The sequence below is a fragment of the Taurulus bubalis genome, assembly GCF_910589615.1.
Source record: "Taurulus bubalis genome assembly, chromosome: 8".
In the NCBI taxonomy this organism is placed as follows: domain Eukaryota; kingdom Metazoa; phylum Chordata; class Actinopteri; order Perciformes; family Cottidae; genus Taurulus; species Taurulus bubalis.
The window spans coordinates 6,488,681-6,516,088 of record NC_136596.1 but is presented as its reverse complement, the minus strand read 5'-3'; the positions used below and the strand labels follow the sequence as shown (position 1 = coordinate 6,516,088).

Below are 27,408 nucleotides of genomic sequence, written 5' to 3'. Positions count from 1 at the left end.
TTTCCACTTTTCCTGTCTTTCCACAACTGCCCTCTTGCCCCTCACCCCGTAACTCCTTCCCATGCTTATAAATGTCTAGCGAGGGCCGTTAAACTCGCTGGAGGAGCTTACAAAGGCCAGAAGACTTTCCTGCTCCCTCTCTCTTTTTTACTTTGTTTCATTCTGCTTCACTTCTACTCCCTCTTTACCCCCCTTCTCTTCCTTCTCTTGACCTTCAACTCTCCATCCTTCCCCTGGTTTCCCTTAAACTGTCAGGCATGAGAAACATTCAGGGGGAGAGGAGGAGGATGAAAGAAAAAACAGAAGGGGAGAGGAAGGTGGAGAAAGATAAAGGCCTTGTTTATGCCGTTTCTTGGAAAGCAAGTCCCCAGAAATCGACAAAAAAAAAAAAGCAGGTATGTCACTGGTAACTGTGAAAGGGATGAGGTTTACAGGAAGGAATATGAAAAGGGAGCTGCGGGTGGAAGATGAGAAAGAAACCGACAGAGGTAACGGTGGAAGAGAAGCCAAGAGCCTTCATGCTTGATTGGTGGCTCAGGTAGATTCCTGTGTCACATACAGGTTGAGGCACGGTCTCAACGGTCTACTGACGCCACACAGACACCACGCCATGACCTTTGTACGCGCTCATACAATCGGCTCATGAGGTTTGCCATTAGTACTCACCTGACAATAAAGTCAAACTCCGAGCCAGCGAGCATTAGGACACCCAACAAGGTGGAGAAGGCGCCATCGAGCACCGGGGCAAACATGTGCTCCAATGCCAGCACCGCCCGCCTGTGGTGATCCCCTATGGCTGTCAGGAACGCCTACAAGCAGAACAGAATTCATGTCAAGAGGATCAAAAACAAAACTTTTTGGTCATTATTGACAAAGTGAGAACTTTTCTTTGTGTCATGTTTTCCTACCAGGGCCACATGGACGGTGAACTCCACTCCAATGCCCACAGAGGCGATGAGAATGACCACGGGGACAGCGCTCAGCTTGATTCCCATCAGCCCCATGAAGCCAAACAGCTCCACGGTCATGAGAGAAAGCACCAACACCTGAAGAAGAAGGGATAAGCTTCTGTTAGGCAGGAAGGTGGTTGATAAATATATATATATATATATATATTTCAAACACAAGAGAGGACAGAAATAAGTTAAATGCTGGGCCTAAATGCAAGATCCAAAATAAATAACTTCTGTCTTCTTGTGGAGGAAATTCAAACGCTTTCTGTACGTTTTTTTTATGTATTTTTCTCTTCTGTGTGAGTCCACAATATTATAATAATAATACCATCTATCCAAAGGGGGGCTGTGTTAATTTACAGTTAACCTGGTCTTAGCATGTATGCATGACAGATAGGGGGCAATAATACACCAGGATGATATGCGTCAATATCTCTATCTTATAGAGGTGTTAAGAAACTATACACGATGGCAAAATATGCGTTTCGGAGTGTGTGTGTGTGTGTGTGTGTGTGTGTGTGTGTGTGTGTGTGTGTGTGTGTGTGTGTGTGCGTGTGTGTGGAGGCTTCAGTAAAAAGCGGGACAGGAGCTGGGAGTAAATGCCATTATCAGCTGACAGGCGTCAGGTTACATGGGGCCCAAATCCTTTGAAGAGGGCTGAGGTGGGCAGGGGAGGGAGCGGTGTGTGTGTGTGTGTGTGTGTGTGTGTGTGTGTGTGTGTGTGTGTGTGTGTGTGTGTGTGTGTGTGTGTGTGTGTGTGTGTGTGTGAGAGAGAGAGTACGTATACAGAGTATGTGTGTCCAGCCGGGTGTATGTGTGTGTCTGTCTCTGTTGACACTCGAGATCTTGCATCTTCAGTGATCTGATCCCAAGTGGAGAGATATATTGAGAAAACTATTTGGACTACTATATTATTTTTACGATTTTAGTAGACTTAGTTCTTCAAACTCTGGCACTATTTAAAAGTCTCAACCTGTGTTTTTTCCTTTTTTTTCTCCCCCTTTTATATTTTCTCACACTTTTCCCACAGATAAAATGGGAGGTGGGAACAACACAACATCACAAGTGATCACTCTAGATGCGGTTGAGACCGATTCAAGTGTGAACAGCAATCAGCATCAAGCGGATTAGAAACATCTGTATGTATCACAGCACGAGAACCAATGTTTAAAACAGGCCTGTCCCTGTGCTTGAGATGGATTTCTGGGCAAATAGCTCGGAGGGCTGGCGGTGGTCTGATCCTTGACAGAGCAAATGCTTAAACTTGACGCCTATCCATAACTTGTCCTTTTGATCTTGCTAGTAAAGCCTGAAGGATGAACACGAGGTCCCCTCCTCCCCTGTTTAAGGGCTCGGGTGGCCTGGCCACTGCCTGTCATAAAATACAACCCACCAGAGAGAAAGACCAGAGCGCTCCGTGTCTGTGTGAATTATGTACCTGCATGTTTACACGTTCGTACTGCGTGTGCGCAAGTATATACATGTCTGCGTGTGTGCTTAAAGTGTGTATCCGTGAGCCTGCGTATGTGAATGCGTGTTTGCGCGTAACCTTGGAAACTCTTCTCGTGAGAGGACGGGGAGCGTAGGAGTGTGGAGGATGGAAATAAAATCTACGTTTTTATAGGTTTAGAGTGGGAGCAAGTTGTCTGAGCAACGTTGTGTCCTCTCCCCATTTATTTCAACGTTGGTGTCTGGGAGTGTTGGACTAGACTAAACAGACAGGCCCTAACAAAACAGCACAAGATAAACACTGGTGACTGAGGCTACAATAACACACAGCAGCCCCTTTTTTGACTCCGTCCTCTCTTAGATGCCTTCTGGACCACACATTAAAAAATAAAAAAAACAGGAATTAAATGCCAGGCAAGAGGAAAGGCGAAGTAATACGCTCATCAAACGGAGAGCGCAGAGGGTGAGTTTTTTCGCCCATTATCAACCACGATGTATGTCTGTTGGTTTTCTCCAGCACTCACTATGATGCCGGCGGTCCACGGGTTGAGCAGGAACAGAGCACAGACCAGAAAGGTGCAGGCGAGCACGACACTGATGGACAGCAGGAGCCAGTGGCGCAGACTGACATACTGTTCCCAGAACAGGAAAGGGTAGCCGTTGGGGTAGGAGGGGAGGTTTTGTCGGCTGTAGTTGCCGCAGATAGCCCGCACGCTCTCGATGGCCTCCACAAACTGCGCCGTTTCCCGGAGCCCGTTGAGGTAGAAGGGGAACTGTGCGTATTCGATGGGCTCAGCAGCCGGGACTGGATGGAGAGACAATGGGGAGGAAGGTCAATTAGTTAGAAGGGAGCGGAAAAAAGGAGGAGAACTTGATCTTTATCTAGCCGTAAGCACCACATCATTTTATTAGACCCCATGCAGCAATTGATGTTGGTTTGGCACTTCGGGGCTTTAGAAGCAGAAGCCACACAGCCTTGAATAATGATGGCATTTTAATTTAGAGAAATAGATTATTTTGGAGCGATTACATCTGTAGATGATGTGTGTTGTCTATTCTGATTAACTGGCATCAGGTTCTGATCATTTAGTGCATCTGCAGAAATCATTTTACACTCTTCAGCCAAACCACCAATATCAAGGCTTTCCCTCCCTAATCCTACCTTGTTCCAAGAGCAGCTACATCTGTGTGTGTGTGTGTGTGTGTGTGTGTGTGTGTGTGTGTGTGTGTGTGTGTGTGGTAGGCGGAGCAGCCTGAAACAGAGCTCCATTGACTCAAACCCAGCCAGTCTGTGGCCCAGCCTGGCTAATGAGGACCTATCAGTTCCAGACACAGCAGAGTGTCAGAGCTAACTGTGATTCACGGTAATTACAATGTCAGAATCACCGCCATTACCACACCCCAAGCTTAGCACCGCCGCATAAAGGTTATTGTAGATGCATAAACACGCATACCTGCCTGTCACTCTGCTATGAAGTCATATTTTGGTGCTGTCAAAACGGTGCGCTCATTCAGACTTTTGACTTTTGCTCGCAGTGTAATTAACAACACATTGCTGCATATGGCAGAATCCACATCGGCTTTTTTTTTATGATGAAAATACACAAGTTGTGGGACTATCTGGCGTTGGAGCGAGCGTGTATATTCCACAGTGCCTGCAGGTCGTCAGACAGCAGCACTTGCTAACATGGTTTGGCTCGTTATAATCTCAACTATAAATTTCCATCAGGACACCAGTTGGCTGTTGGCCAACATAGATCTGCTCCGGGGGGCGCAGTCATGCACTTCACGCTGCTTATCTAATCATATCCGCCCCCCTCCATGTAAAGGACTTCCTGCTTGTTATCCAATTGTGCTTCCCACCCAAACCAAGTCTCTCCTTGTTATCCAATCATTTTCCTCCCCTGTGGTGCACTTCCTGACTTGCACCAAATCACAGGCTAGAATCAAACAACAACATGACTGTACTTTTTATTTATGTGAGTTACAGTCTGTGTGTGTGGCAGGGAAACGAAAATAGGGTGTGTGTAGGGTTTGGGGTCGCTGAGTTTTAATAATGTGTGTGTGTATGTGTGTCTGTGTGTGTGTGTGTGTGTGTGTGTGTGTGTGTGTGTGTGTGTGTGTGTGTGTGTGTGTGTGTGTGTGAGAGTTTAGGGCTAGGGCTAGGGCCCCATGGTAGCCAGGATTATAGCATTCACCACAGGCACCATTAGAAGAACCACAGTGAGCCGTGTCTTGGTCCTCAGCCTTGCAACCTGAGCTCACACACACACACACACACACACACACACACACACACACACACACACACACACACTGCAGTGGTACTGTAAAGTCTACTACCTCACTTAAAGCTAAGAGGCAGACAAGGAGCAATAACTCAAACCACAAGAGGTAAACACTGCTCACATGTAGCAGCCGCCTTATGGAACCTAAAAAAAGATGCAGTTGAGACCAATGAGCCCCACAAAAAGTTGGCTTGAAATTTCAGTAAATGCAATTTGTTCAACTGCACCGTGCAGCAAATATGGACTTTATCATTTCAAATTAGCTTAATTTGCTGGAGCAAATGCTATTATTGACATTTCCTTCCTTGGGTCAAAGCAAACCTTCATTCCATTACACCATAAGGCTTCCTGCTTTTAATTCTAGCATATGTTGCGTATACATATACATGCTGACTTACTGCTGAGGCGTGTCTCGGGCATGGAGTCGGTACGGTCGTGGAGCCACTCAGGAGGGTGCGGGCGAATGTTGGCCTGTGAAGCAGCGTACGCCACAGGATCATTGCTGACCCAGGCGGTCAGGTAGATGTAGAACGCCCCGGGGTTGATGATCCCATCCGCATCCACAAGCCTCTGACGAGTCAGCTGCAAAATCCAGAAAGGGGATGAATTAGCGATGGTAGCATAATTACTAATGCATGCATCTGCATTACATTAGCTCCTTCACATTAACAATGGGCTGAGCCACATTTAAAAATGGAATAATTAGCAAATGAAAAAAAGGTCTAAAAGAATTCAGTGGAGTCTGCATATTGCGGCCGTTATGTATACATTGGACACAAAAAGATATTGTGGAAATAAGACATGTTTAACGAAAACATTTTACAGGTGAGCCGACCACAGAAATGCTTACTTATACACATGCATGAGTGCAAGAGAACGGACCAGCTTTCAAAATAAGAGTCAAATATTAGTCCCTCTCTCTTTCCAACCAAAGAAAAATCAACAAGTCAAACACTGGTCGCCTTTCTGAGAATTCCCGTACTTCTCATCACGGCTTCCCAGAATTATCATGCCACATTAAAACATGGAAAATGTTGAATCAGCTTCTCCCTTTACATACAGTAGATATTGGCTGGCCAACCTCAGGCCCAATGTCCTGACCAACTCTGAATACATTTCGGATGGAAGCCCTGCAGCAATTTTCTGCCAGGAAGCAGCTGCGGAAGATGAATGTTCTACCAAGTATTAATTCTAATAGTGGGAAATGTACCAGTACATTCATATATGTTGTGTTAGACAAGCTCTAATTTGGCATTCTGGCTCCTGTACCTGTTGCTCAGAGCTTTTTATGATCACCAGCTCTCATTTAAGTCCAGGTGGGTACTTTAGTATATACATTTCTGATTCTACTAAAATACTTTTCTTTAACAAGTTGCAATTTGCCATGTGTGGATACAAAAATGTATATAAAATAGTCAAGAATAGGTTTGGTTTTGAATATCAATACCTATGGCTGTGTGCTTAAATGCTAATGTTACGGAGTTAGAAATACACTGTCATTTTTTATTTTCAATGTATTATATTTCATTTTTGTTTATTATTCAACGATCCTGTTGAAGTGTGTGTGTGTGAATTTCATTTTGAAGAGTTAAATCTGTTTCCTGTGGAAATTGCGTTTCACCTCTTCGGTGCCTCCTAGGCTCCCGTAGTCCCGTCTCTCCCTCACTTAAGTTTCATACTTTTGGAGGTGAGTTGTGGGGAAAACGATGTAGCACTATTTTGTTATATTCTTTAAAAAAAAAAGTAACCGTTTGTCACACAAGGAAGCTGATGTGCAGCGAGGAAGACCAGAAGGCAATGTCTGTGTTTTATTGTCTTCTGCAGAATAAATGAATGTTGGAAAATTCATATGGGTCGACCTCTTCCATGCCCTGAACACATTCGTTACACTGGTGTCGTGACCTTCGGATCTTCAGATCGGCTTGATGCTCATCGCCATGGATGCTGTGCTGACGTCCTGATTCGCCTCTGAAGACTATTGTGGTCATATCAGGTTTTTAAAAAAAAAAAAAAAAAAAGATTGTGGATTAGGGCATAGTGCTTTAAATTGTTTATCTTCAATATGTCAATGACTTTTGATTATTGATATATTATTATTCTCTTTTGTTTTTGTTTATTTTTGGTTCTAAATACACAACGTAAGTGCACTTATTGGTTATAAACGGCCTCTAAAGTAACTATGGATGAGTTTGCTAGCCCTACTCTGCCAAAGGGAAGGGGTGTTTTCCTCAGCCGTATTGCTGGCAGTAGAAATGTCCTTTACAATAATTCACTACATGCCCTGAAAATATTATGCTGGGTAAAATAAACCAGCAGCAACCTGATTAGTGTTTCTCGGCAGCTCTATGGATGCAATGTCCATATAATATGTGTGACTACTGGATGAATTGCCATGACATTTATGGTGCAAAGACAATGAATCGTAAAGACTTTGGTGATCCTCTGACTTTTCTGCTCCTGCCCCATTTACATTGTAGTTAATGTTACTCTCAGTCTCAGAAACCAGAGCTGGGTGATAAAACCCATGTTTAAAAAGTCTCTGTAAGCCTGTAGCTAACCTCCTGACATCCAGCCACTATGAATCAGACCAAACCCACACGGAGTGTTTCTGTCTGGTTGCTGATTGTTCCCAAGCCGTTTCAGTCGGCGTCACTTGCTGTGAGTAGGTAGACAAGAATGGCCGTCTCGCTCAGAGCCATTACTTTCTCCCTCCCATGTGGAACCGGAGGAGTGTAGCCTAGCATTGCTACCTCCTGAGAGGTAAAACCATTACTGCACACCGCTCTGCCACTCTCCCTTCTAGGAACCATAAATCCCTCCTTCACTGAGGCAGGGAGAGTTTTGGGGGTGAAGCTGGACTCATGGGGTTAGGTGGATAAAGAAAGGATGAGGTTGTTGTTTTTTTAGATGGGTGGGAGGGTGAGGAGAGAAAAATTGCTTGAGTTAGCGTAACAATAAAAAAATTGGCTGGAGTCCCTGAGCACGTCTGTGTGCAGTTAACCTGGTTGTTAACACTGAAGGAAATGCCACCCAGCAAATGGAGTAGAGCTATAAAAATAACACAACATCTGTACAAATGTTGCTCACACTTGCTTCCCCTGACCCCTACGGGTACCCAGAATGCCCAGCTCCACGAACCGACCCGGCCCTGAGAAGAAAAGTGCTCTTGATAGCGTTAGCATGGCCATCCTGGGCACTTTTAAAACTTTCCACCTCCTCTATCTCTCCATACCGATCTCCTTCTGTATTCCCCCTCCAAGCTTTCTCTTTCTCTTGCCTTACATTCAAACCACACACAAAGACATACACAGACAGCAAGCAACACTATGACTCCATAAGGAATGAATGGTCGCCCTGCACAGAGGGAAATGCTAGCAGCAGCCGATCAAAGCCAGAACACCTTCTGCATAGATCCATGGAGTGGCATATCAAAATAAAACATCAAGCTTTGCAATTTGCCAAGGTTGGAAAAGATCTGGTCCTCATTTTGAGACACACAAAAAACCCAGCTTCTGCTGTAAAGTGCACAGACAAAAGCAGAACACACACTCAAAACATACAGATGCACACACAGAGCTGCCTCAAAGAAACCACGTGTTTCAGCTCCCCTCATTGAAAGAGGACACAGCAGTGGAGCGCTGAGGGAGGGAAAAGGGAGGGAGGAAGGAACGGAGAGAGAGAGAGAGAGAGAGAGAGAGAGAGAGAGAGAGAGAGAGAGAGTGCAAGAGTGGTAGTGCGAGCACAGGAGTTAGTGTAGGAGAGAGAGAGAGAGAGAGAGGAGGGGAGGGGGGGCAAGAGAGAGAGCCGGATTCCAGAGGATCTGGATTGAATTTAACAGTGGGATACGCAACAACTGTATGTCTTCAAGCTGTCACAGGAAGCCCAGGCAGCTCTGTTGGCGGCCCCCACGCCTCACGGCAAATACACTTCCCTCACAGGCACAGGAAGTGATGTCACAGGGCCGCACACCAGGATTTGCCTCTACTTCCTGCAGGTTAGTGGAAGGGATGGGGAGAGTAGTATGCTGCTGCAATGGGGCTCAATGGGTAAGAAAAAAGCCAAAAACAAACAGCTAAGAGTACGGGTGGGGCTTTCATACTGTGTGAGATGCACGACTTGAACACAGTCTCACACACAAATCATAAATATGAATAAAAAGACAAGACACAGCGGAGCTATATGTCCAAGTGAATTATATTTGAGGAAAATTATCTCAGTGTTGAAAAGGACCTGGCTTGTTTTTTGTTTGGAGTTTTCAAAAATCCTGGCCAAGAATTTTGTTTTTATAATTCCCTAGTTCCTTATCTGCTGTTTTGTGCCGTTTTCCTGCCAAAGAATGCAGCAATGCATGTATGTTGTTTCTTTGAGGTGGCACTAAACTAAAAACAGAGTGCAGAGCCCCGTTGAAGCTTCCGCTGGACCTCCTCTTCAGGCCTTAGCTGCTCCATAGCTCGACTTGTGCCATTGTTGGATGTCAAAAACTCCTCCACACTGCAGACGGGGCTCACTTCAACAGCTGAACTTTGTCAGAAGATTATGATTACTGTGTGTACTGGAGTGATGAAATATGTGTGCTTTTCTACCCAAAAAGTAATGTGCTGCAATGAAAGCACTGGACAGCAAAACTGTTAATGTTTAAAAAAATCATTCATCATTTAGCTGCATAGTGAGGCCAAGTCAAAAATATGCAACAAATATGCAAATCCTTTCAGTTACATTTTCACAATTCGAAATATTTGTCTTTACCACGGGACTGCAAAATCCAGGGGAATTATTTATAGCCCCATTGGGGCCCGCATAAGTTTCTATGTTGTGCACAGATTTCTTCCAGCCTTCCAACTTCTCACACACAGAACTGTGTCTGGAATCACTAACAAACTCAAAAGGCTTGATGCTAAGGGAAGATGTCTCACTGTCAAGGTGCTGCACACACACACACAGAACTACTGAGTGTGACAAATGGTTTAAACGAAGAGTTAATAGGTTTTTCAGAGGCAGGCTGCAGCCCCAGTGAGAGCTTTAAATTCCTGGGCTTGGTAAACTCATCACCGAGAGGAGATGAAGACAGACACAGGGAGAAAGAGAAAAAGGCGGGATGGAGAGGGGCGGTCTTTAAGCTGGGGTGTGGCTCTTCCAGCCTCCATACCATTGGACAAAACACACAAACATACATGGACACACGAAAAGGAGAAAGCAGTTTTAACACCGCCGTCTGTATCCTCAGATCGCAGTCCTTGTAAAACAGTTGAATCACTTTTAATGGTGGGAATAACCGACCCAGACTTAAATCCTACACATACCAGGTTGAAGTTGATGGGCTTCTCTCTGCGTCCTGTCTGCACCAACAGCTTGTATGCCAGAACGCCGTCATCGGAGCCATTCCTGTAGCTGTTGTAAGTGATGCGGCCGGCCTCCCAGTCCTTGTCAAATGCCTGCTGGAGACCTGCAGGAAAACCACAACAAAACAGATTGGTTAGATGTGGATGTTTGGAAAGGTTACATGCCCTGTTATCTTCATTCTTCCTCCGCAACACACTCATAAAGCTGAGTTCAAAAAGAAAAACAACACACAACAACCCAGCATGGCACAAGATGGTATAACACAACACTGCAACCTAACCCTAACCCTATAATAAGCCTGATTGATTTAATATAGTAACTTTGTTCCATTCTCAACCACCAAACAAGAGTTCAAAAGCCCCCTCCTCCCCCCAAAATGCTGCTTTTGATTCAAAGCCATCATTAGGGAATATATAAGCAACATATGTCTACTTTTCTATACTACTCTGTAATCCATATGTGTATCACTCTCCCCCTCTCGGCTCTCCCCCAAGGCTCATGCTGTGGTCCGTCTGTGGGAGATGTTGTTTTGGGTCTCGTTCCGAGGCCTGTCTGGCTCCAATTTGTCCCACCATTGCAGAGAGCAATATCAGACACAGTTCTCTCTCTTTCTCTCTCACCCGCACACTCTCTGTGTGGTTCCCAGCCGGCTCACATCGCACACACACAGACTCACACAATGTGGTTTACCGTTACGGGCAAGTCAGCGCTTCCTCACTGAAAATGAAGCCATTCTCGGATTTGGGTTGACATGTGGAAGATAATATTCTTGTCCAGGGGCACTTTACAATTCTTAGGAACAGTCAGTGCCCGGTATACAACCAGCAACCCATCCAAAAGTGAATCCTGCCTTCCTACGACATGAATACAGGGCCCCTATACAATTCCAACGGGTGGTGTGGTGCTTGTTTTATGCCAAATATTTCAGATTTTTTGATGAATAGATCATAATGAAAAATGACAAACACTAGGAGCAGTGCTAATATGAGTTGGATGAATGTCAGTTTGCGCTGCCGACATCATCTTTACAGCCAAAGGTTCTCACATTCGGTATATTGCCTGAGGCCAACTATAAAAATACGCCCTCCCACATCGTCTTCCTCCGTCAGCCCCACTTATGGACGATACAAGTGACTTTAACCAGGCTACTGTCAGTGTCCATTTTGAAATCCCGCCTACTTCTGAACTCCTGCCCAACATCTTGTTTCCTGCAGCTTTATGTCAAAACATAGAAGAAAACTATGAACTCAAGACTGTTTCCTGAGAAAGTAAATTACTCCCATGCTTGAACTAACTTGAATAGGGATGTTAAACGAGGCATTAATAACAACATCATCTGTGACATAAGTATTAGGGAAAAATATAACGACGAATCCGACTGCTGCATCCGACACAAAGAGAGTTCTTTCCTCAGTGTGAGCGCATGCACTTTTGGTCTGGTTGGGATGGGGATTATCAAGCTTGATTTTTTTTTTACCTTGCAGCCACTCCCTGAAGTAGTGAAGCCACATACGGGGCAGCTGCCCGTTGTCCTCCTTCAGCACGTAGCGAATCGTGTGGAACCTCTGGTGGAGCTGGTGCAGCAGAGGCTGTTTCTGGGCGTATTCGGCCCGCTGCGTCACCACGTACATGTTGTAGAAGGAGAAGAACTTGAACTGGGCACCGATGAAGTCGTACTCGCTGGTCTCTCTGGGCACGATGTCCGTCAACTCCAGGCCATCCCTCACCTGGGTGGTCCCGTAGAGACTGACTACCAGCAGGCAGAAGAACAGCACAATCACCACCACCTGAACACAGAAGGACGAAGAAGATCATCAATCAAGTCACTGCACGATGGCAAATGACGGATTCCGCTTACTCTAATTACTGCTCAAACCATGTTGCATATTCTGAATGAGGGAAGAGCAAACTTGTGGATACAGTGCATATTCTAAAGGTGGATGGATGTGAGCAACATATTCCAAAAGCTCACAAAAGGCTTCCAGAAAAAAAGAAAGCCTACATTTAAATTAGCTATAAACTGTAAATGACAGTCACATCGCTAAAATCTCCCTGACATGGCAAGAACAACACAAGCAGTCAGATGATTGGAGAGATTTTAAATAACTCCACGGCTAGCCAAAGGCGAACGTTAAAATGACGATCAAAAGTGGTTTCCTTTCAGTTATTCAACAATAAGGGGAGTCTTGGATTAAGGCATCAGAGGAGTGCATGAAGCAATTTGGCAATATGGTGAAACATCTGACCGTGTGATGAAAAGACCAAGATTCTCTAATAATCTCAATTACAGGCCTCCAGATGATTTTAGCTCTGGAAGGCGTTCAAATGACTGGCCACCCACTTGACTGAGGTCAGACTGTGTGTGTGCTTGTATGTGACTCAGATATGACCACAACCTCCAGCCCAGACTTCCTCCTACTATTCGCTCTGGTGACTAATCCTCCCTTTCAAATTATCACCACGGCAAGTCAGCGCCAACACAGTCTCCCCCTCACACAGAAGCTTCCACAGAGACGCTGAACTCACCTTGGTGGTGGGCTGCAGAAGGAACGGAGCGTAGTGCCTCTCCGCAAAAGAGGCCAGGGTCCAGCGGGAACAGGGAGGGTCGAGGCAGCGCAGGCCCAACGAGCCCTCTCCGTACTGGGACAGGAGGTCCCGTGTGGAGCTGTTGTTCTCTGGGCCCTGGCCAGTCGATGAGGCTGGATCACCCTGAGGAGCTGAGCTGGCACTTACAGTCGGGGCAGCAGGAGGAGGAGGAGGAGGAGGAGGAGGAGGAGCAGGGTGATGATGGGAGAAGGTGGCAGAACCTCGAGATCCCCCGTTACCTCGGCTCCCGCTGTTGTTATTGTTGTTATTGCCGTGCTTGCTACCGCTGCCGCTGGCGTGGCCGCTGGCGTGGCCGCTGTAATAGTCGTTGCTGGGGTTGCTCCTCGTAGGAGCTGGGTTCATGGGCTGCACAGAGATCTGGGATCTGGGCTCAGCCGTGGTGTAGAACACCTGAGTCCGGGGGTCGTACTCCGTCCTGAGCTGCACCGTGGACTGCATGGTGATTTGGGTCTGCTGGGCAAAACCATGGCTGCTGTAGGAGGGCGGGGGGCTGCCGTAACTCGGGGGAGGCGTGCGGTATAAAGGAGGAGGGGTGCGATAGGATGGGGGAGGGCTGTAGCGACTCCCGTCCGCCCCATCCAGGTACGCATGGGGCTCGATCTGGATCACACGATTGGCACATGGGCTGAAGAGATAAAGACAGTGGAAAAATGTCAAGACTGAAAACATTCATAGTTATGGTATTCTATAATAGTATGTGGAAAGATTAATTAATTTGATCTCTTATCTGCCCATATTATAATTAAACTTATTTTTCTCTCTGCCAACAGCATGAAATATAGAGCTGAGACCCAACAAGGGAATTTAATAGTGTGTGTGTGTGTAGATCCATATGATCGCTGTGCCAACAAGCATGCCCAGACTGGCAGACTGGTTCAGTTTAATAAAGACTGTGACAGATAAACACAGTGAAACAACCAAAGCAGCCAGACAGAAACAGACAACTTAAGCAGTAATTAGGCTGTGACAGAGGAGGATTAAGGTGACGATAACTTAGAGATAGCGGTGTGTTAGAGTCATTCATTGTCAGATCACAGACCATAAAAGGAAGAATTAACAAACGGGAGCGCAAGTTCACTGTCATCAGACGAAAGAACGTGTGTGTGTGTGTGTGTCTGTAGGCGTGTGCACACACCTGTAGAAGCAGCAGAAAATGTCGAACCGCCTGTCTTCGCGCCGGTAGAGGTCCATGCTGAGGATGGCGGGGAAGATGAGCAGCACCATGGCAAAGTTGAACACCACCACCACTGCAGCCTGCAAGAGACACAGGAAGCAGTATGTTAGTTTGTGAGCATAGCTTTTAGAAAATAAATAAATAATGGATTAGGAATTTGTATACAGTTGAGAAGTGATGACAGAGACGGAGAAGGTAAACACGGAGAAGATAGTTGTGGTGGGATGAAGTCTTAATCAACCGGGGCTTTAAAAGGGCGGCGGCAAAAGATTAAAATCCAACGGAAATGAAAAATAAGCAGAATACTTATTTTTTTTATATAATCCCGAGGTTCCACTGTAATTAACGAAAAGGAATTTCTCAATAATTATCCCTGCATCTCCATTCATGCACAAGTTCCAAGTTGCAAAAATGATTGTTGATTGTGAAGATGTCATATGGCCTCAAAGAAGTATTGTCTCCTAAAATACATCCACCTTGAAACAACACTCTCTGTACAAGCTGCCGCCGAGGCAAAAGAATGCCTTTCAACACATTTTCAATTCCTCGCAGGACAAAAACACTGAGTGTGCAGAGAAAAGGCGAGGCTTGTGTGAGTGTAATAGAAGCCGGTGCAGTGTTGTGGTTAAGTATTTGAAGGTGGTGCACTGGAGCAGAGGGTGGGGGTTGGGGTTAGGTTGGGGCCCTGCCCAGAGTGCAATCTGGATCTGGCGTAGTTGCCAGACCACTACTTGCACGCACACACGCACACAATCCCGTGTGTGTGCCAGACCACCCAAGGAGACGGAGGCCCGCGGGGCCTGAGGTGATGAGCAGGCGCTGCGGCTGTACAGACAACACACACACACACACGTATCTACTGCCATCTTAAAAAACGGTGAAGCCTCCTACTTCAACCACACCTTAACACCAACCAGACCCAGACACAGACACGCACATCCTCGCCCTCCCTCATTCCTCAGCTATCAACTCCGTCAACAAGAGAGAGGAATAATGTGAGAGAAGGAAGCTTCTGTAAGTAGAGGAAGAACAATGCATTCTCAATACGCCAGACAGATACAGGACAACTCCACTCACTATCAGACACATAGTGACCGCTAGCTGACCCGGGAGGAGATGTTTCATCACATCTGTCCTCGGCGCACGAACATGTGTGTGTGTGTGTGTGTTCCTGAGTGTGTTTTTGTGTTGTTATCTGGACAAGATTTCACTTTTTTTCTTTTTTTCCAAACTGATGGAATGAAGCGAATGAGAGACATAACGGAGGAAAGAGAGAGCGGTGAATCCATGGAGGAGTCGACCACAGGAAGTGATTAATGCTGATAAAGAGACGCACATACTAAAACACACATCTCTACGAGGCGGAGAGATGACTACCGCTGATTGCGGGTTGTGATGTGTGTGTGTGTGTGTTCCATAATAAAAGATGGGTATCAGCATGATTGTCTGCCTCACTGCAAGTCTGCCCTCTACCAGTCACAAAACCACAAGTGCAAAGTATGCATGCTATGCGCATCTGTGTGTGCGCGTTATGAATGCACGCGTGTGCATGCGTGCCTGTCTCCAAGTGTGTGTGTTTGTGTGCAAAAAAAAAAAAAGAGGCTTCATGGATTAGACCCATGGGGTAAATGGATCATGTTGGACAGACTCGCTGTACTAAAGCCATCTATCCACACATGCTAATATTGTACTCACTGTGGCGACATCTTGCCTCACTCTGTGTGTGTGTGTGAGAGAGAGAGAGAGTGAGAGTAAGTAGGACAGGGGTGTACTGTACGCTGTACGTATAGCACAGGCACAATTCTACCCAACTGCAAATTATTGCAAATTTGATTGAGTACTTTAGATGCTAGTACCTCATTTTGCACACTTCTGATGTTTTCCCCAGAAAGTAATGAGCCAGCATAAAGCTTCTGAGATTGAACTGCACAATTAATGATACGATATTGCTTCACACATATCAGTGATTATTAGGAGGCATCTTGTCCCGGTTTTCACTGTTCTGGTGATGTCTATAATTACTGACAGATGTTAGAGAAGTCAGAGCTCCCCTCTGGATCCCCCCCTCTCCACACACACACACACACACACACACGGACAAACAGCTAGACCTTTGCTTTCTAAAGCTCCCACACAGGTACTACAACTCACAACGCACACATGCACATGAGCGTGAGGATATGCAAGTACACACGCACACGCAGAGGGATTTGGTTACAGCCGCAATCTGGACAGACACCGGGCCCACCACTAAACAGCTTCAAAGAGGGAGGCAGAGGGCTGGATGATTTAACAAAACACACACATGCACACTTTCAGTTTGATGAAAGAAATCAATAAAACAACTGTCTGGTGAAATCTGGAGCCAATGAGGACTGGAACAGGACTATTAGTGAGAGGGGCCCCACAACTAAACTCTCTCTCACAGACACACACACACACACTCTTGCGGGCATACCTGTAGAGAAAAGGCTCTGAGCGCTGGGATGGGGATGAGGGCTGCCATGAAGAAAGCTGTGACATTACTGATGGAGGTGAGAGCCACGCTTGCCCCGGTCCGCTTCAGACACTCCCCCGTACGGTCCTGAGAGACAGAGACAGACAGGTAGATGAAAGGAAAAGCAATGAAACTTGACTCTTTTGATCAGGTTGTCGCCGAAGGCAAACGTGTAATACTTGAGATTATGTACAATTATCATAATACTGATATGACTGACAGTGATTGCAATGTTTCTCAAAGCCCTCAAGTGCTCTTAAATAAGCCACCTGGGCCTGTCTACTTCTGTTTGAAGAATAACGATAAAAGTAGAAAGAAATGGCACGCCGTCGCTCAAAACAAATACATTCTTTGTGTAATCAAGCCTGTTAGTTGATTGGCTGCACACACACACCGGGTGTGGCGGCAATTGTGTGTAGATTTGAGGGACATGCAGGACCACACACAGAGTGTCTGCAGGCGTGTGTGTGTGTGTGTGTGTGTGTGTTTCAGATAGGAGAGATCAGGTTCAGCTCTGTTTAGTTTTCATCTCAGCCACACAAAGGAAGTCGGGATGAGGGATGCAACGCTGGAAGGGGAGGAAAGCAGGAGAAAACAAAAACAAGCAAATACATGCCTGTGTTTTCCCCCCTCTGGAGATAAAGAGTTATCCCGCTCCACACACACACACACACACACACACACACACACACACACACACACACACACACACACACACACACACACATAAGCCCACATGAGGTATCTATCGAAATATACACTTTATTTACTGGTTTCTGCAAGTTTTTTTCTTCTTCTGTCTACTTGAGAGGACAATTATTGTATTAATGATCTAAAATAGACTGCGATGGTCCCAGTTCTGTTTTCACATATTGAATATGGAGCATGGCTTAGATAAGCAGGCTGAGTGTGTGGCACATGCGGCAGGCTGTTAGATGCTACATCACAGGCACCGACAGGCTTTTACACCACATTCCTCCGCGGAGGAGATAAGACAGCAGAGGGATCGGAACCTCACCTCGAATGGGATCCTCTTGTTCTGTCCAGTCTCACTGAAGGCATGAGCGAGGAGGAAGACATCATCCACACCAACACCCAGAGCCAAGAAGGGGAGCACCTGTAGCACACACGCAAACGTCAGCCAAAACCATGCATCACCGTTGACAATATTTCATATCCTGTGTAATCAAGGGGTTACCTGAGTGGTGGCAGCATTGAAAGAGATGCCCAGGAGAGAGCAGAGACCCAGGCCAGCTGCCACAGACAATGTCACCAGCAGGACACCCGCCAGCCCTACAGCCCCCTGAGACTTGGCACAGTCCCACCGTAGCATGGTCAGACACGCATAGGCCAGCTGGGAACAGCAAACAAGGAGTCCATTTATCAGCCAGTCATTAAACGTCTTCCCTCCTCTTTTAACTTCCCTTCAATCCAATTGAAGTCCGGGCGACTTCGGTTGCCCAAAAGCTGTTCATGAAATATATGTATGTGTTTAGTCTTTTTTTTCGGGCTCTGTTCTCACCATCAATAGGTACCCACTGGCCACACGGATGACACTGACGTCGGAGAAGGACTTGAGAATATCTTCCAGAGTGGTGCTGGTGAAAGACAAGACCTTCTGAGACGAGTTGGCTGCCACACTCTGCAGGACCGCCTAGGGGGGGAGAGAGGGAGAGAGAGACAGAGAGAGAGAGAGAGGGAGAGAGAGAGAGAGAGAGAGAGAGAGAGAGAGGCAAACAGAAACGGAGGAAAAGCGACATTAATAATTATTGGAAAACAGGAAGAAAATCAATAAGAAATAATAGATGGTTTTTGAACAAACTTCCAAGGGCAATGAAAAAAGATTTTAACATTGAAACAACGAGCTTGAACAGGCTGTTTATGAATGAATTAAATACATCCCACAAAAAGTTTGCTCCCCCACAGTGCAGCAGCAGCAGCTCGGTGATCACTCTAGTTCAGGTTCAATGACCACACAGGCATAACTTCCTGATTCAAATGGTTTGTTAAAATATTGTATTCTTTTATAATGAGCTCCTGATCTCGTTTTCTTTCTCCGAGGTTTGTGTCTGAGCTTAATCAGCGCAAGAAAATATGACCACTACGTTTCTCCCTCAATTTAGCAGCTCAAATTTGCACCAATTTCACATGCAAACTGCCCGATTTCCATGAGCAAATAATGCACCTTAGATGTGTATTACTGAGAGAAAGCACCTCGCTGATTCAACAGTAGTAGCACCTCAGATGACAGCCAACCGGCGCCTCCAGTCTGTTCTCTAGCCCGTTTGACAAAGAACATGTAGCACACAGTACGTCTCAAGGTACAGATCAAGTAAATCTCTCTCTGTGTCTTTGAAGACAACAAAGACAAATCGCCGCCCTGAATAATGAGCTCTGCCTCTTTTGGTATTTTTTTTGGTATAGACAGTACCATGACCCATCCTCTCCCTCTCTCGCTATCTCAAGGCAGACAGATGGCTTCAACATTGAACTGCAGGTACTGCTCAGTGGGGAGCAATGCTGGCTGACACACATTAGGAAACACGCAATAGATCACACAAACACACACACAGGCGCGCACACACACACACACACACACACACACTCGCAGCCACGTGTGAACTCACACATGTGTCAGGCACATACCTACATGCATGCACATAATATTCATGCAGGCACGCCTAACCGTGAGTAATGCACGCCGCTATAAGACAGACATTTGTCATCTTTTTACTACTTTTTTTTAAATGATAGCCATCGATAAAAAGCGCCTTATTCATAGAAACGATCGCACCTCTTTTCTCGCAATCTGTGATCTCCGGGCCCCAAGACGAATGGCGCGCACACACACAAGGTCACACCATGTCGAACAGAGGTTGGGGGGGCCCCCAAAACAAAGACCAGATGATGTCACACATGAGCCACCAATGGGGCCACAGCTGGGAAAGCGATTGTGTGTGACCTTTTTGAGTGTGTTTGCATGTGTGTTTGTGCACGAGTTAGGGAGAGAGAGAGAGAGAAAGAGAGAGAGAGAGAGAGAGCAATCCAGCACTCCCTTAATGTATTCCAGACACGTTCACCCTGTTGCTCTATTGCTCCTCTCTACTGAGCATTAAGAGGAAAGCTTTAGCCTTTTACCACACACCAACAGTGGTTCTAGTATCTGTCAGGGGCCCGGGCTTTGGATGGGGCCTTTCCATGTTCACCTGTATCCGGACGTTGATTTACGATGTGGTCATAGAGGATTTAGGGTAGATTTCTTTTCTCTTTCGGTGCCCTCTTTTTTGAATCCCATTTTCTTAGTGCTTTGGCCCTTACCTCAGAGTATTTCCTCTGCCAGGCTTCTAGTATAGCTGCAGCCTTTTCTTCATTCCAGTTGATGTGGGAAACCTCCTCGTAGCCCCGAAAGTGCTCAAACATCTGCTTGGGAGTCATCAGCTGGAACATGGTCTGTAAGGCCTGGGCACTGGAAAAGGAAGAAAGGAAAGAGGAAAAGATGGAAAGGACGAAAGAGGGAGAAGAAACAGACGGAGGTCAATGACATGTTTACATGAGAATATCAGCGAGGCGATGAGCTGGCTTCTGGATTGTGCAAATGATCTAGATAATAATATAGACACTAATTAAGGACAATAGAAATGTGTTCTTACATTTTTTTTGTCCAAAACAAACTTCCCCTATACTCCAACATGCTCTCCCTCAGATTAAAAGCTATTCTCCTCCAACCAGCATCACGGCTAATATCCCTTGCAATGATATGGAATGGCAACAGGAGCCATGAGAAAATATACAGTTGCTACTAGACATACACAGTGACCTTGTTTTCTATTCAGTGTGTCTGACCCAACACGCCAGGTCCATATCTTATCTCATCTCTTCTCTATTCCAAACCAGACTGAGAAGTTGGATGGCACAAATGTTTTTTTTGACTGGATTTGATAGTGACAAAGGAACTGCCAGATCCCATTAAACGGGTATCTGGTCCTAATCTGCAAGATTCCTGATCATGTTCTGACAGATTTTAACAGGGCCGTGAGATCCAGTGTGATGAGGAATGCACCGTCCTGGTGCACACACACCAGGAAGGTAATGGAGAAAGAAAACGTATTAGTCGTTAAAATGTTACTAAAGAACAGTAGTCGAGTCAGTCTGTGTGATTTCAAATTTTAGGAACCAAGGGAGCAAGCATTAGCTAGTTGTTCTCTTTATGAATGGAATCTCTATAATATGGTGATAATGACAGTAATTGTGGCAGTTATGTCACATTCCACTGCGTGGTACGGCACGGCTGTAGCTCGACTCTTCCATGAGAAAAAGTGTCTGACTGTACCTGGAACCTGGTGCTGTTAGTGGTACCATGTCGGTCAAGGATCAGAGTGATTGGTGAAAGAGAATCGTCACTAGCGCAACTTGGGACATCCTGCATAAGACCCGTCGTTTCCATATAGCAGCGTTAACAACGGTTTACATTTTTTATTTCATATTAGATTTATTCATTTTCCAAAAAATGTCAGGCCGCAAAACTATGCCGTAAAATAAAAGCGCAGACGACGGTTGCCGATGAAATTATTAAGCGTTCAGGGTTTCACGCGGCGTCGCCACGGAGACTCCTGCTTACACCGACGGGGTACGATCGGACAGAGAAGTACCCGGTCCCAAAAGTGAGTGTGGCGGAGTCGAGCCGAACCGTGCAGTGGAAATGAGGCATTAGTAAACAAGATGTAGAAATTGAGTGCCAGCAGTAACAGCCCAATGGATAGAGCAACTAAACCACACACACACACACACACACACACACACACACACACACACACACACACACACACACACACACACACTAATGACCCAATCTTGCCAGGAAAACACAACCACAAAACAAACAACGCACCCCACTGTACTCTGGAGCCAGTTTGCGTGTAAATGTGTGTGTGTGTGTGTGTGTGTGTGTGTGTGTGTGTGTGTGTGTGTGTGTGTGTGTGTGTGTGTGGGGGGGCGGTTAACATTGTGCGCACATGCATGAGGCATCCAAACTGTAATTTCACATTAAAATAAGTGCTCCATTAGCGAAATTTTGGATAATTTGTGTAGCTTTCCTCCGTTAAAGGGAAGCTTCTTACTGCTTGATAAAATGTATGTGTTTTTAATTCCTATGTATGTTTCATATTTACATAAAATTCTTGAATAAAACAATGATAGACTGATGGTAATGTGTTGTGTTATGGAGAGCATACAGCGTATTGCACACATCAAAATATGTATATGATATATATATGAATGCTGCTTGTGCTGGAATTAAGTCCTTGGACCCCAAATCGCTGAATATTTTTGATAAACTAGACCGGCAATAGATAACTCTGCGTTCATGTTTGTGTGCGTATGAGTGGTTAGTGTCCAAGCAGAGCGTCCAGAGCTGAGCAGGAACAGCTGGAGTTCTAAGATTTCACAGGAATCTGCTAATGACTGCAAGATTTACAGCACACCGCGCACACGCACGCATGCCCGCGCTGTTTCGGAGCGCATAAAAGAGCAAGGAAAAATAAAAACACACACACACTCGCTCTCTTTTCAGAATAAGCCCTGCAGTGATCCCAGCAGTGTTTATGAGGGTGTGTATGTGTAAGTGTGGGTATGTTACCTGAGCAGGGGTCCGCTGCCGTTCTTGGTGGTCCCTCCCACGATCAGTTCCTCCTGCCAGTGCATATACTTCCTGGACAGACCATGGCAGCCGCCGCTCAGGGCCCGCGCCACGTCGAATGGCTGGTGCAATAAAAGCAACAGGCGAGAAAATAACTGTCAGAAGCTTGGCTCAAACCAAAGACTTCATGTTTAACTAAAAGTATAAATGTTGCACAGGGTTGTGTACTCCAAGGCCAAAGCTTGAGACTGACTGTGTGTGTGTGCCTACCTTTGTTGAGTTCTTATTGGGCGCAGTGAGGGGGCAGTCGGGGTCAGCAGGGTTCAGGCAGGGTCTATCCATGTAGGCGTGTCCAACATCTGCCTTTTCCAACATGTCCTCAAAGCTTTCCACGGGGAAATTTCCCTTTCGCAAATCCTCAAGGAACTCCTTGGGGTCAAAGTTGGTCCATTGCAAAGGGTCTTTACCTCTGCAGAGTTAAAAGTAAGTAGGAATACTGTTAAACCATGACTTCAACCATGTTTTAAGATGCTGTGTTTCTGTTTCTTGGGCATTTTCTAAATCCATTTTACGCAAATGTTTATTTGTACTTTGAGACATCCTTTTGGTAATAAATAAGTGAACTGAAAAATGATTACCTATGCGGCCCATTCTAAACATTCATCGCAGTTGACAGGCCGACTTCCTAGTTCAACTTTGGAATGTCAATCTAACCACAATGATTACCAACATTTTGGTCGAGCTCACTTTCAGTTTTGCCTCCAAATTCTGTGGTTTAGGTAATCTGGCTCACTGATTGCCTTATTGATTATTATTATGTTAGATAGCTAGTTATCATAATCAATGAAAATCATTCCAAAATCTGTGAAAATAAGCTTGAATTTCCCTTTTAAGAGCTAAGATGCAAGACAATTGAATCAAATGAACTGTTTTATCGACAGTGAGTGTTGTGTTTTTGTTGTGCAGGTGTAATTACTTTCTATAGTTAGATTTTAGAATACACATGGTTAGCTCTGGTTAGTTTTGTCGCAATTATGTGTGTTGGTGCGTATTTCAGATGTTTGGATGTTTTGTGTCTACATTTTATGACTCTAAACAGTCACATTTTTGTAAGCCCTTTCTTGCAAGGTGACAGAAAACAATAAATGGAGACTAACTCCCATCATGCAATGGCACAGTGCTAAATTCCTGCTCCTCCAAAACCAGTCCTTGTCTCTCGATGCCTCACACATTCCAATCTCCCTTTCTCTGAATCTCTCTCTCTCTCATTCAGACTACATTGTATGTGCTTAACCAGGCTTGGGTTATTATTCCCAGCCTTCCAACCAGAACATAGTAAAAACCTTTTTCACCATTTGAGACCAACGGGCAATACACACACACACACACACACACACACACACACACACACGCCGATGGCACACACTATGTGCATACACAAACGCACACACACACACACGCAGAGGTAAAGGCCCGCTGAGTATTACTGTAGCAGCAGGCCATTAGCGACAGAAGGGGCAGACAATGGTGTGAGGCCCAGGGCTGGAGAGAAACGATCGCCAGCGATACGCATGCCAGCAACCACTACAATAGAGCCTTCAGAGGGGACGACACACATACACACACACATGCACACACACACTCTTGTTCCTCTGTGGTGTCTCTTTGGATGGGCTGAGCGTGTTTGGGCAGCTTCTACTAAAAAAGGGTAAAAAACAAGATCTAGAGATCCAGATCTCGTCCTCCTTCGCGCTCGCCGTCTTGAAAACAATCTGAACATACTGTGACCATAAACACTAATTCCATAACCATCATGAGCTCAGCGATCAAGACCTTGTTGTGCCCAATCAGTTTGCCAACTGGCAATCATCTGATCGTGACAACTGTAATTTGACCTTGAAAGAGATCAGTCAATCTGTCGACATGCTGCGTTGGCTGGTTGTGTTGATGCTTCTTCGGAAAACATTGATTCTGACTGAAATGAAAAAATATTTTTTTCCGCATACTTACGGGAGATAGACCATTCCAGAATGGAGCTTGGCTCCCTCCCAGAAACAGTCCAAAGGGGTGATGATGAGGCAGGGATGAAGCTTTTCTATGATCTAATTGGACAAACACATGCCGACACACAGCGGGTTTGACACACATTGACAACAGCAAGCGTATAGAGGAAGAAAAAAATGTGGATTGTTCTCTTGGACAAGTCATGTTTCTATGATCCCTCCATCGAATGAAGCATTTTCATCTTACCTGATCCACAAAGTGAGTTTCTGTGACTAGTTCTCCTGATTTGTAGCATAGGTTTTCTAATTTCCATTGTCTGAAAAGGAGAACAAAAGAGTTTCTGTTCAGTTTTTGCCATGGCCATATGACACCACGAGCCCCTACATCTTCCTTCATGGAGGGGCTGCTAGTCCAAACACAACTGAATACAGGTAAACCGTAACACCATAAATAATTCACGTAAAGCTTCACGTATTTGTTGCAGGGCTGGAACATATGATGATTATATGACGGTGAGCGAAAAAGACAAGAATCAAAGCTGGAACAGAGGAAGACATGGAATAGATAGCTACCTGTTGTAAAGGTAAACATGAACTCTGCTGGCTCGGATAGCTGACTCCAGGTGCTGCAGGAGTGCATCCACCGTTAAAATATTGGCTCCCTCCTCCCGCGGCGTCTGGATCATCAGCTGAGGGTTAAACATGGCCTCCTCGCCTATATTCTGCCGCGTGTACGTCAGTTCCTGGTTCACCCGCCCGCCAACTGGAAAAAAGAAAAGGGAATGTGTTAAAACTTGCTTCTTTTTTTTCCTCTCCAAAAAACATTCTTATGGTCAAAGATGCATGATTATATGATCAATTAGATGATTATTCAGTATATATTTAAGGCTCATCATTTTCAGCTTTTATTGCTTTTATGTACCATGCACTCAAAAATTAGGTTTTTGACTACCAAAGTTTGCATTGATGACTCTTTTCTTATTTCCATTGTGATCCTTGATGTAACGACAGCGTTGAAGAAGGAGCAGGAGTGTCTCAGCAACATTAACCAACCATTAAATCTTACCGAATTAAACTCTTAACCTTTCTCGCCTAAATGTCTTTGGGTTTGATTTGCACAGGATCACTTCTTGAGCTGCAGATGTTTTAGCACATGCCGTTGTGTGCGTGTGCGTGTGTGTGTGTGTGCGTGTGTGTGTGTGTGTGTGTGTGTGTGTGTGTGTGTGTGCATCTGTGTCTCAAGAAGTGATCCTGAGCAAATCACACCCAAAGACATCTCTGCCTGCCAGAGCCCTTATCACACTTGTATCTCAAACAAAAGCACTTTGCTTACAGTGAGCTCGCACCACTGCAAAGCCAAACATCCAAACCCCTTTGAATCCAGAAGAGTAACATCATTCAAAACAGCTCAATCTTTCGAACCCCAATTATTTTTGGCTAACAATTCGGCAGCGCCAGATCACGTTGACAGCATATGTTCGTGTGTGACAGTATGTGCTTGATAAAGAGAGAGGCTCACTTCCAGGCTTTGCTCCCAGTACTGTGGTGGGGCTAAGCCCTGTGCGTGCGCTCTGAGCTCTCAGCTAGCCCGAGCTACAAAAGCAGCCTTTCAGGCCCTTTTAGCTGCCCTGCTCCACCCCAGTACAGCCAAGGCAAGTCTGGCAAAGTCTCTCTCGCAAACACACACGGACAAATGCAGCCAATTGCTGTCATACAAGCATGCACACATTTGCAGTCAAATGCAAGGGTAAACACTGAATAACCCCCCAAAAAGTGGGCCGCAAGCTATATGGAAGGACACGTTTTCATGCACGTTGCACACTCGATGCAGCCTGAGATTTGTGCGTGAGTGTGCGTCCTTTAGTTCGCTGTATCTGCGTCTGATTTATGAGCAGAGGATTTGAGCTCCTCCATCAACAGCGACTGAACGCTCGCTGAAAGCTCGAGCAATTTATAGTTATCTTCTTTCATTTGATCTCTCTCACCCACACCTACGAAAAATGCTCAGTGAGAGAAGGCCGACTGTGTGCAAACTCTGCGACATTTTATTATGGCTTAATCCAATTGAACAAGTCCGCTCGATTCGTGCAACAGCAGGCATATATATTGAATATCTTCAGCCCATTATAATGGCATTAAAGTTGAACATAAGCATGCCTGTTCTGCTGAGCCGGACCACCCAGTCAGACCAAGGGAACAGGGAGGGAGGGGGCCATGTCTCGGGGCATTAGGAGAACACACTTGATTTCTTTTTTTCTGGACTCAAACAGCATTCCCATCTGATCCTGTCTGAAGGCATGTTTATAATACTCATCATTAATAGCAGGCCTGGGATAACCGGAGCGACATGCTTTTTCACCGCGAGGCCGGCAACACGGCTACGTTACACCAGCCCTCCCTTCAAAAGAGCACGCATGGGACTGATTTAGACCCTACGCACACTGACAGTGCACTAACTAAGTCGACTTGTCGGGCGCACTCAACGCGCTAAAAGCAGAGCATGTAGCCCTGACGCTTGGTAGAAACACGGGAGAGCCGGAATGGGGAGAGAGGCGCATCCATTTTCAGTTTCCAAATGTGCAAGGGGATGAGGAATGGTCTGATTGAAGAAGAAAAAAAGATGGGAGGGCGATCTCAGAAAGAACGCACTGTGTGTTTTGAACACATTCAAAAGTTGTGGACTGCAAGCAGCGAGGAATGGGACAAGTCGATGGAATGTACGCTTTCTCTACAGGAAACAGCACATCACGGCCTCGGGCTTAGAGAATTCCACACTTCACGAGGTTACAGCGTTTTGGGGTCAACACTCGCACAGCCTCGGGGTGAAATTAACACCCCAGCTGGACCAAGAAAATGTGCGAGTGTGTGAGTATGAGCGGACCGACTGGCGAGCAAGTGTGCGTGATCGCGCGTGTGTGTGTGTGTACACACAGCTGTGTTTCTTCAATGACACATATCCCCATATTCCGTCTCCTCAGAAAACTGGTTGACCCCGGCATGTGTTGATATCTTGAAGGTGTCCCGCTCCAGGCTCGGCTGCTGTGACCTAAAACAAAGTGTCACTGGCTTTCAGATGCTTCCTGTTTCTTTCTCGTCCTCGTTCTGTCCTCTCTGCATCACTCTCTTCTCTTTCGATACATTTGCTTTTGACTGTAGATTGTTCTTTTTTTAAGTGAGGACATTTTCACATTTGGAGAGTTGTAATGTGCAAATATTTGACATTTGCACACAATAAATAGGGCCGGACGATATGGACAAATACAACTACCTTGATAACGATATTGTGAAGATATTTGTTAAATAGTCATCAGTAATGTGGATACAATGACTAAGCAGGAAAATGTATATAATAGATGAACAAGAAAAGTTCGTAAAATTACACCTACACCAGAAAAAGAAAACACTCATGTTATGAATCTAAAACAATATATAATCTCATATCACAATATCGATATATTCTCC

At 45.5% G+C, this 27,408-nt stretch overlaps 1 protein-coding gene across 2 annotated transcripts in view; it reads right to left on the bottom strand.

The window, feature by feature from the left end:
• ptch1 (patched 1) overlaps nt 1–27,408 on the bottom strand; it is a gene marked incomplete at both ends in the record, with an annotated part of 43,487 nt that overhangs the window by 4,157 nt on the left and 11,922 nt on the right. The window contains 19 exons of one of the 2 annotated variants that reach the window (XM_079222571.1): nt 667–809; nt 909–1,046; nt 2,927–3,207; nt 5,089–5,272; nt 9,991–10,133; nt 11,508–11,817; nt 12,557–12,729; nt 12,901–13,262; nt 13,773–13,891; nt 16,270–16,395; nt 17,327–17,425; nt 17,507–17,662; nt 17,831–17,962; nt 19,627–19,774; nt 21,944–22,065; nt 22,214–22,412; nt 23,954–24,045; nt 24,194–24,263; nt 24,520–24,709. In XM_079222571.1, the coding sequence (XP_079078697.1) occupies nt 667–809; nt 909–1,046; nt 2,927–3,207; nt 5,089–5,272; nt 9,991–10,133; nt 11,508–11,817; nt 12,557–12,729; nt 12,901–13,262; nt 13,773–13,891; nt 16,270–16,395; nt 17,327–17,425; nt 17,507–17,662; nt 17,831–17,962; nt 19,627–19,774; nt 21,944–22,065; nt 22,214–22,412; nt 23,954–24,045; nt 24,194–24,263; nt 24,520–24,709 (3,187 nt within the window). Of the gene's footprint in view, nt 1–666; nt 810–908; nt 1,047–2,926; nt 3,208–5,088; nt 5,273–9,990; nt 10,134–11,507; nt 11,818–12,556; nt 13,263–13,772; nt 13,892–16,269; nt 16,396–17,326; nt 17,426–17,506; nt 17,663–17,830; nt 17,963–19,626; nt 19,775–21,943; nt 22,066–22,213; nt 22,413–23,953; nt 24,046–24,193; nt 24,264–24,519; nt 24,710–27,408 lie in introns of both variants that reach the window. The other variant, XM_079222570.1, reaches the window with a different exon arrangement.